The sequence below is a fragment of the Thalassophryne amazonica genome, chromosome 9, assembly GCF_902500255.1.
Source record: "Thalassophryne amazonica chromosome 9, fThaAma1.1, whole genome shotgun sequence".
Classification (NCBI taxonomy): Eukaryota; Metazoa; Chordata; class Actinopteri; order Batrachoidiformes; family Batrachoididae; genus Thalassophryne; species Thalassophryne amazonica.
Window position 1 is genome coordinate 56,764,788 of NC_047111.1, and position 10,427 is coordinate 56,775,214.

At 42.7% G+C, this 10,427-nt stretch overlaps 1 protein-coding gene across 2 annotated transcripts in view; it reads left to right on the forward strand.

Moving 5' to 3' along the window:
- The window catches only part of slc7a3a (solute carrier family 7 member 3a), a 66,277-nt gene that overhangs the window by 53,313 nt on the left and 2,537 nt on the right, over positions 1–10,427 (forward strand). For both annotated transcript variants that reach the window (XM_034178077.1, XM_034178075.1), the window contains 4 exons: positions 75–214; positions 391–493; positions 1,658–1,887; positions 4,360–4,526. In XM_034178077.1, the coding sequence (XP_034033968.1) occupies positions 75–214; positions 391–493; positions 1,658–1,887; positions 4,360–4,526 (640 nt within the window). The remainder of the gene's footprint in view (positions 1–74; positions 215–390; positions 494–1,657; positions 1,888–4,359; positions 4,527–10,427) is intronic.

Below are 10,427 nucleotides of genomic sequence, written 5' to 3' on the forward strand. Positions count from 1 at the left end.
TAAGTTACACATTACTAACTTAAATAATTTTTTGCAAACCCATCCTCATTTACTAACTACTGAACTCCCGTCAGTCTGCTCGGCTCTATGTTTCCCATGCCCCGGATTATCTACGCAATGGCCGAGGACGGGCTGCTGTTTCGTGCTCTGTCCAGGATGAACACTCGCACAAAGACCCCTCTCCTGGCTACCGTCACCTCTGGTGTCGTTGCAGGTAATGTCACTTCTGGCATCCCTGTTTCTGACTCGTGCCATTTCTGTCCACGCTGTCACAACTATTCCCAAGTCTCAGCTTTTCTTCTTTAGTGATTATTTAAATTTATCATTTGACTTTCTTGATTTTTACATGAAGTATGTCACCAAGTCATCAGTTTTCACTTCTCCATGCAGCCTTGATGGCCTTCCTGTTTGATCTGGCAGCACTGGTTGACCTCATGTCCATTGGGACATTGTTGGCCTACTCTTTAGTGGCCATCTGTGTTCTCATCCTCAGGTAAACACATTTTATTCTGTGCTGGCTTTGAAGTTATATTTGTGTAATGCCGCGGTCAGACTGGGCGCGATCAGACGCTACAAATTCATGGGGGTCGCGTGGTGACAGACACGCCTCCTTCGCCCGGTGTGTCGCTCTGCTTTTGCTGCAAAAATTCGCCCCGGTGCATCATCAAATAGGAGGAGCTTCCATTCCGCTCGCTGGCTCCAGTTGTCAGTCAAGTTAACATGACAGACCTTGATCACACGGAGCGAGTTGTTGTGAAAAGCTCCCAATACAGGAAGTATCATTATTTGCTGCAGGAGCTGCGTCTGGATGATGGCCGCTTTCAGCGGTCCTTCCACATCTGCGGGACCCAGTTTGAGGACCTCCTGTCCTGTTCACGCGTGCACATGTAAACAATTAAAAAAAAAAAAAAAAAAAAGAAACTCCGCTGCTTGCTGTGAGGCTGCAGCTCGCTCTTCCCCCCCCAAAAAAACTCTGTCATAATTGTGTTTAGAAACCAGTCACCATTTGTTTTATTATACATCTGTGTAGTTAATAAGTAAAATAATCTCTATGGACGAGTCGCTCGCGCGCGCGCGCGTAAAATGAGAAGGATAGAAACTCCGCTCCCGCTGCTGCAGGGCTGCTGCTTGCTCCAAAAACTCTGTCATAATTGTGAAATAAAGGACAAAAGAGACATAAGTCCTGCTCACAGGCTGCTACCAGATACAGGACGTGTTCACATCTTCAGTCAAACTCCAGACATCTCCACGTCACTACATATTCAGTCCCTGATTGGTCATCGTGGCGCGACAAGACAAAAAAGTTCAGATTTTTCAACTTGGGGAGGAGGGCAACGCGACGTGATGCGACACAATATCGCGCCACAAATGCGCAATCGCTCAAAATCACTTCACTCGCGTCACTTCATTCGTGTCCGTCGCGCTGCGTGACTTGGCGCCAAAACGCGTCATTCCATAGGGATTACATGGCAACCTGTCGCTGCTGTTGCTCACGTCGCGCCCGGTGTGAACCCGGCGTAAGTCTGTAGCAGCTGCTGTGCTAATATTATTTACAAGGATAAATGTAAACGGGGTGCTTCCGCTATGACCTATGAAGATTGTAGAATCTTGATTGAAGCTGGTGTTTTCTACTTTAACACATCTTTTCCCTCCACAGGTACCAACCTGGCAGCTTGAATTCATCCAGCCAGACGGAGAAGCTGGTGGAGTTGGTAGAAGGGGAGAAAGTGGCTGTGAGTGGAGGAGACAGCGGTGATGAGTACAGTATGGAGATGGATGAGAGGCCACTTCAAGAAAGGTTCAGCTCCAAGCTGCTCTTCTGCCCAAGTGGAAAGACTCCAACTCAGACTTCTGGGAACATTGTCTATGCTGCCACTGCTATTATTTGTAAGTGTCTGAGCTTTTATTTTTTTAACTGTCCAACTTGCCTCTAGTCAATCAATCAATCAATCAATTTTTTTATATAGCGCCAAATCACAACAAACAGTTGCCCCAAGGCGCTTTATATTGTAAGGCAAGGCCATACAATAATTATGTAAAACCCCAACGGTCCAAACGACCCCCTGTGAGCAAGCACTTGGCTACAGTGGGAAGGAAAAACTCCCTTTTAACGGGAAGAAACCTCCAGCAGAACCAGGCTCAGGGAGGGGCAGTCTTCTGCTGGGACTGGTTGGGGCTGAGGGAGAGAACCAGGAAAAAGACATGCTGTGGAGGGGAGCAGAGATCGATCACTAATGATTAAATGCAGAGTGGTGCATACAGAGCAAAAAGAGAAAGAAACAGTGCATCATGGGAACCCCCCAGCAGTCTACGTCTATAGCAGCATAACTAAGGGATGGTTCAGGGTCACCTGATCCAGCCCTAACTATAAGCTTTAGCAAAAAGGAAAGTTTTAAGCCTAATCTTAAAAGTAGAGAGGGTGTCTGTCTCCCTGATCTGAATTGGGAGCTGGTTCCACAGGAGAGGAGCCTGAAAGCTGAAGGCTCTGCCTCCCATTCTACTCTTACAAACCCTAGGAACTACAAGTAAGCCAGCAGTCTGAGAGCGAAGCGCTCTATTGGGGTGATATGGTACTATGAGGTCCCTAAGATAAGATGGGACCTGATTATTCAAAACCTTATAAGTAAGAAGAAGAATTTTAAATTCTATTCTAGAATTAACAGGAAGCCAATGAAGAGAGGCCAATATGGGTGAGATATGCTCTCTCCTTCTAGTCCCCGTCAGTACTCTAGCTGCAGCATTTTGAATTAACTGAAGGCTTTTTAGGGAACTTTTAGGACAACCTGATAATAATGAATTACAATAGTCCAGCCTAGAGGAAATAAATGCATGAATTAGTTTTTCAGCATCACTCTGAGACAAGACCTTTCTGATTTTAGAGATATTGCGTAAATGCAAAAAAGCAGTCCTACATATTTGTTTAATATGCGCTTTGAATGACATATCCTGATCAAAAATGACTCCAAGATTTCTCACAGTATTACTATAGGTCAGGGTAATGCCATCCAGAGTAAGGATGTGGTTAGACACCATGTTTCTAAGATTTGTGGGGCCAAGTACAATAACTTCAGTTTTATCTGAGTTTAAAAGCAGGAAATTAGAGGTCATCCATGTCTTTATGTCTGTAAGACAATCCTGCAGTTTAGCTAATTGGTGTGTGTCCTCTGGCTTCATGGATAGATAAAGCTGGGTATCATCTGCGTAACAATGAAAATTTAAGCAATACCGTCTAATAATACTGCCTAAGGGAAGCATGTATAAAGTGAATAAAATTGGTCCTAGCACAGAACCTTGTGGAACTCCATAATTAACTTTAGTCTGTGAAGAAGATTCCCCATTTACATGAACAAATTGTAATCTATTAGACAAATATGATTCAAACCACCGCAGCGCAGTGCCTTTAATACCTATGGCATGCTCTAATCTCTGTAATAACCTAGTGACCAACAGAAGAACTAAAAGTGCTCTATATTAGTGCTACTCTGCAATCCTTCATCCATCCAGCTGCTTCAAAATTATGTTGCTAGAGTTCTAACAAGGAAAAGCAAGTTTGAGCGTATTACCCAGATTTTGGCCTCCTTTCATTGGCTTCCTGTTCATGTGAAGTTATATTTTAAGGTTTTTTTTGCTTATCCTCTACAAATCCGTCATGGCCTAGCACCACCCTCTCTGGCTGATTCGATTAACCGTATGTTCTGACCCATGCTGTGCATTCTTGGGATGCAGAATGACTGTGTTCCAAAGGTTAAGAAGAAGTCAGCTGGTCACAGAGCTTTTCCTTATCAAGGACCTTTTCTGTAGAATAGCCTGCTTGCTGTGATTATTTGGTTTGATTCTTTGGAGTTATTTAAATCCAGATTAAAGATCCTTTGATGCATTCATAAATGCATCAATAGATGCCAGCAACTGTCCAGTATATAATATTATTATCAATTAATTGTTACTTATCCCGGATAAAGATTGTTTGTTTGACTTGCTGAGTCTTGTTTCAAAAGCTTCCAAGTGTTGTGGGGGTAACTGGAGATTACACATTCTTCCTGACATTAATAGCATTCCAAAGAGGTTCTTTGAAGTTCCAGATAGTCTTGCTACACATGTCTAAAAATTAATTGTTGTGGTTTTATTTTATTATTGCTTGTATGGCCAAAGCAGATGGTCATCCCACTGAGTCTGGTCAGCATGGTTTCTGCCTGTAATAAAAAAAAAACATCGGATCGAGTTTTTTCCTGACCACTTTTGCCAGTACAGTTGCTCAGGGAGAGGGGTAAGGTGGGCCTTTTGCCTTCGGGCAACTTATGTTGTTACTTGGGCGCTGTATAAGTAAATTGAATTAACTTTGTTTTCTCTGTCTCTTTGCAGCGGTTCTTATCATTGTGCTGTGTGTTATACTGGCCAATTGTCTCACACAGCTGCTGGCTGCTGACCCACTCGTCATCACGGCATGCGTCATTTTAGTTCTGCTGTGTGGCGTCTGCATTGTTATAATCTACGGGCAGCCTGAGAGTAAAGAGGCTCTCACCTTCAAGGTACGAGCTGTTTTCAGTCCAAGAGCCCTTTTCATGTCAGAGTAAATCAAATATATCTATGTGGTGAGGTCGGCTGTATCTGTTCAACACATTTTTACTCTCTGATCTTATTCAGGTACATACTCAAAATCAGAACTTTGTGAAATTTCCACCTTCACTTTAGACTTCAGCCAAAAATATGCATTATAAGTTGACAGTTTTTAATAAAACTAATCAGCCAGTGGATCGCATAGTAGGTCAAACTGTATTAGGAAAGTTTAGGTTTTTTCCACTTCGGGTACCTAAAGTACTGGAGTGTCATTTACATGTTTCCCCAAGTACCTCATGTGAGGAGGAAAAATGTTTTTCTGCCATGATACAGATGAGAGCCAAATCTCTATCCGACAGAAGAATTGTTTTGTAATTACAAGAAAATTCTTCTGTGTACAAATTCAAGATTTCTCTTCAAAATATCCAACCCTTTTTGTAAATCAATATTTTCTTGGCACTGATCCTGTAGCTATAATAACTTGCATTGCACTGAAGGAAATGTATAGACTGGAAACTGTAGATTGGGCAATATTGTGTACACATCTTTTGCTTCAGAATTTCACTGGGATTACTTTTAAACATTGTAAAACTACAGAGGATCTTCAGACAGCACAAAATCCCAGTTTACTTTAAACCGGTTAACTCCTTGAGACAGAAATTAGTTCACCCTAAGGACAGGATCCCTAGTTACAAATAGAGCAATGTAGTGTATTCTATCAGATGTCAGGAAGACTAAGCAACCTTTACACAAAAGGCTATACCAGCACCGCAGAGAGGGCGCCAGTGGACCTCAGTCTGCAGTTCATCTCCACCTTAAAGACACTAACCACACGTTTGAGGACAAGGAAGTTAAAATCTTAGCCAGAGAGAAGAAATGGTTTGAGAGAGGGGTCAAAGAGGCGTTCTGTGTGAAACAGTTGAAACCCAGCCTTAACCAGGGAGGGGTCTGAGACACGCTTTGTCCCCTGTTTACAATGGGGTACTCAGGTCAAAGCAGTCTCAGTCTTTTGTTCATGGTAATGAGTCATTCACGTCATCAGGAGAGTCGTCAAGGGAGCCATCAGGAGAGGTGTCCGTCCCATCATTAGGAGGGACAGCTACCCTGTAATTAGGAGGATGCTAACTAGAGCACAATAGTTGCTAATTAGAGCTATTGTTTAGTCACTAGCCTATAGCAGTCTGCCTCTCGGTAGGAGGGGTCTGGTTAGGTTTAAAACTCCAACTTTTGTGGCTTCTTCTCTACAAGAGTCAAGACAGAAGTCAGACTACCAGAGCAAGAATCTTAGCTGAGGAAGCTTCTGCGATTTGAAGCGAAACGTCCTCGCGTCAAGCAACCCAGTCCAGTCGAAGATTCTAGCTTCTCTACTATTTATACAAACCTGTAACTTCTATTGACTAAAATAAAGTGACAAATCATTTTTACAATGGAATTATTAAAAGTAATACACATTATCTATCTTAAATTTATTTTTTTATTTCTCACAAACTTGTCCATGTTCTTGTAACCATGATCAAGTATGATTGTCATCATTACTGCCAGATACAGCTGAAGATTTACAGCCCAAAAGTGATTCAAACTATACAACTATAAAAATGTTAGTAATTTATATCTCCCTCTGGCATGCATGTTCCTTTAAACTTGAGTCCTCTACCAGAGGCCTGGAAGTTTGAGGGTTCTGCACAGTATCTTAGCTGTTCCTAGGACTGCACTCTTCTGGGCAGAGATCTCTGTTGTTCCTGGAATCTGCTGGAGCCACTTTTCCAATTTGGGGGTTACAGCTCCTCATGCGCCTATTATCACTGGGACCACTTTGGACTTTACCTTCCACATCTGCTGCTCCAGTTGCTCCTTCAGTCCTTGGTACATCTCGATTTTCTCTTGCTCCTTCCTTCTGATGTTGCTGTCTGTTGGGATCAGGGGCGTAGGTTTGCATATGGACCATAGGGACAAGTCACAACCAATATTTTGGGATGGCAAAATAGTCCCTACCAATATTTAGCATTTTTTTTATATATCAAAATCATTCACTTTTTTTTGCGAACTCGATACTATAATTTTAGTCGTCACGTTTTGTGTTTTCGATGTGCCAGAGTGACAGGGTTACCATGTTGCAATTTCATTGGCTCACGTTCTTCTCACATGGATGTAAACAAAGCGCATCTCGTGGCAGGCAGTGCTTAATTTGTAAAGTGGGAGGTCCCGGAGCACAGAGGATGGGTGGCTCCGGTGCAGTGTTGCCAGATGTACGATAATTATCGTATTTGTACGATAGTTTTGCCCTCTGTACGATCAATAATGGGAAAAAATCCAATATGTACAATAATTTCAGTTGGTTGCCCAAACACGCATCTCTCTCTGACACCCAAGAATCATTTTGCAGGCGTTGCACTCAGGCGGCATCAAAGACACACCACACACAGGGCTGCTGCTGGCTTTGGGCGACCGGGACAAAGTCATTTGAAAGCCCGCCCCCTCTCTATACAAGTTCCCATCCTATCTCTGCCGTGACAGGAAGATTCCCCAGCCAACATCTTTTTTTTTTTTTTTTTTTTTTTTCGAAACTTTATTTCAACAAATGCAATAACAAACGAACAAAACACAAGAGCAAAGAGATATACAAGAAAAATAAAAAAAAGGTTCAAGTTCCTTATGGAGGTGTCAACATTTTTTCTGTGTTCAACAAAATCTGCACAAGTGGCCATGGCATCGGATGACGACAGCGACCTCAAGGTTGAATTCGACTCTTTCTAGTCTGGTAATTGACACGTTTGTGTCCCTTCACAGAAAAAAAAAGTCTTTCTAGTCTGGTAGTGCATTTGCTTGTGCATTTGTGTTCTTTCTGTGCCATAGTTTCCCCATTACTATAATTACTGTTTAAAAATGTGACAAAATTCTTTGTAAATTAAAAAAAAAAAAACAACGCAAAAATAGCTACGTTGTATGCGTTTTGTTTGTGTACGATAATTTCTCCCAAAATACGATAATTTTGAGGTTTTGGTACGATAGTTTCATATTTCATATCTGGCAACACTGCTCCGGTGCAGAAAAACAAGAAGGGCGGGGCTTGCGAACAATGCTGTGCGCCACACTTAAAATAAACTGCACACCCACACAAACACATCTTCACAAATGACACTAACACCCTGCCTTTTCCTCAAAAATTACTACATTTATGTTTGCTGTCTGTCTCTGTACTTTTCTGTCAGTTTTGCGCTCTTTTTCATACTTTTCCCTCGTTTCAAAAGTCACCGAACGCACTTTACCATAATATATGCAACATATAGCATACTGTTGGAAAGCACGGGTTCTTGGCTTGCTGTCAGTGTTGAAATTTTTCAGAGTGAGGGCTTACACGAGAACTTACGGTAATGAGAATCAGCGGCGCACTAGTGTGAAACTTCCGTGTTTTTCCTCTGCGTTATGACATCACAGGCTTACGTTTACCGTAATACACCATATATGTTATTGGAAATCCCTTTTTTTTTTTTTTTTTTTTTTTTTTTGGCAAATTAGGCTGCCAGATACCTACAACTGCATTATTGATGAAGAGAATAGATTATACATCTTGGTTGCAAAAACTTTTTTTTTTTTTTAAGCTCCACAAGTATATTTTTTGTTGTCTTGTTCTCTCAGGTGTAGGCCTATAGAATAGATTTGTGATTTTGGGTGCAATTTTGTTATTTAAGCTATTTGTTTGTTTGCCTACACACTTAATATTGTAAATAAAGTGTTAAATTATTCAGCATTATGTCGTCATATGTTATGTATTATGCTGTACTTGTGCGTCTAATGGTATGAGTGGGTTAGGGGGTGGTGGTGGGCTGGGGGGGTGGGGGTGGTATTGTCCCTACCAAAGCTGAGACCAAACCTACGCCCTTGGTTGGGATTGCCACATCAATCACAACTGCGGTCTTATTTCCCTTGTCAACCACCACTATGTCTGGTTTGTTGACCAGCAGCTGCTTGTCTGTCTAGAATTAGAAGTCCCAAAGGACCTTAGCCTTGTCACTCTCAAACACTTTTGTTGGTGTCTCCCATCGGGACTTGGGGACTTCTAATCCATATGTGGCACAGATGTTCCTGTACACAATTCCCGACACTTGGTTGTACCTCTCGGTGCACGCCGTGCCAGCTTGCATCCTCCTACGATGTGCTGGGCTGTTTCTGGGGCACATTTGCACAGCCTGCAATTTGGGTCCTGTTGATTGTGGGAGACTCCTGCCTCTATGGATCTGGTGCTTAGGGCTTGCTCTTGTGCTGCTGCCATGATCAAAGCTTCTGTGTTCTCCTTTAGGCTGACCTTTTCTAACCACTGGTAGATCTTCATGGTGTCAGCCACTTCTTCTATCTGTCGATGGTACATCCCATGGAGGGGTTTAGTCTTTCATGATATGTCCTCCTCTGGTTCCTTATCACGATCTGTCTTCAGCTGTCTGAGGTGTTCTTGTAGCAGCTGATCTTGGGGGGCCATCTTTCCATGTATTCATGAATGCTCCTCATCTCGTCCTGGATTGTGGCTCTGACACTCACTAATTGGGTGGAAACCTCCGTGCATCATTATGAGGAGTTTTTGTCTTTTACACGTGTGTGTGTATATATATATATATATATATATATATATATATATATATATATATATATATATATATATATATATATATATATATATATATATATATATATATATGAGGTCTGTTAGAAAAGTATCCGACCTTATTTTTTTCAAAAACCATATGGATTTGAATCACGTGTGATTGCGTCAGCCAAGCTTGAACCCTCATGCGCATGCGTGAATTTTTTCATGCCTGTCGGTTGCTTCATTCCCTGTGAGCAGGCTTTGAGTGAGGTGTGGTCTACCCCTCTCGTCTATTTTTTATTGCGAATAAATGTCTGAACAATTTGGATCTTTGCTGCATCAATTTTTTTCCAGAAACCGTAAGAGACCTCCAGGTGGACACCATTCGAAAAATTAATATGGCTTTCAGGGACGATTTTATGGGGATTAAACAGATTAAGGAGTGTTACTGCCCCTTTAAGGACGGCCCACAACTGCTGAGAGCGCAGCGCGCTCCCAGCGCCGAAGGACAGACTGACACCCCGCACAAACAACCAGATCATTTCCAACGTGAAAGCTTTGTTGATTCGGGACCTCGTCTGACTTTCACAAAAAGGCAGAAGATGTGGACATCAGCACTTTTTCCGGCACATTCCACCGTTACAGGAGTTTTTTTTTTCATGGAAAAAGAAGCCGAGGGACGCGCCACGGAGCCGTTCATTACGCGGGACAAAATCACCTCGGTGTTGGTGTCACAGGACGGCTTAAAGGTGGATTTCAGATGGATTCCGGTTGCTTTCCAGTCGTGTGAATATCCGATTGTGATTGTGTATGAGCTGGACATGCCAGAACATGTCCTGTGAGGCTTCATCACGGCGTTTCTTTGCGCCGAGCGGCTGCACTACGACGTGCCAAACTCGTCCGCACGTCTGTCTTAATGTGCCGAAAAAGTGCTGATGTCCACATCTTTTCACAATTCCTGTGCTAGTCAGAGGACATACCGGATCAAGACAGCGTCCAGTTTATAAATGAACGGCACCTTTCACTGTTACAGGAGTTTTTGTCATGGAAAGAGGAACAAAGGCGGAGGAATTCCGCGCGTCGTGGCAGAGCTGCATGGCGAAAAACGCCGTGATGAGCCTCACAGGACATTTCCAGCTCATGCACAATCACAATCGGATATTCACACTACTGGAAAGCAACCGGAATCCGTCTGAAATACACCTTTAAGCCATCCTGTGAGACCAACACCGAGGTGGTTTTGTCCCGCGTAATGAATGGCTCCGTGGCGCGTCCCTCGGCTATGTGTATATAT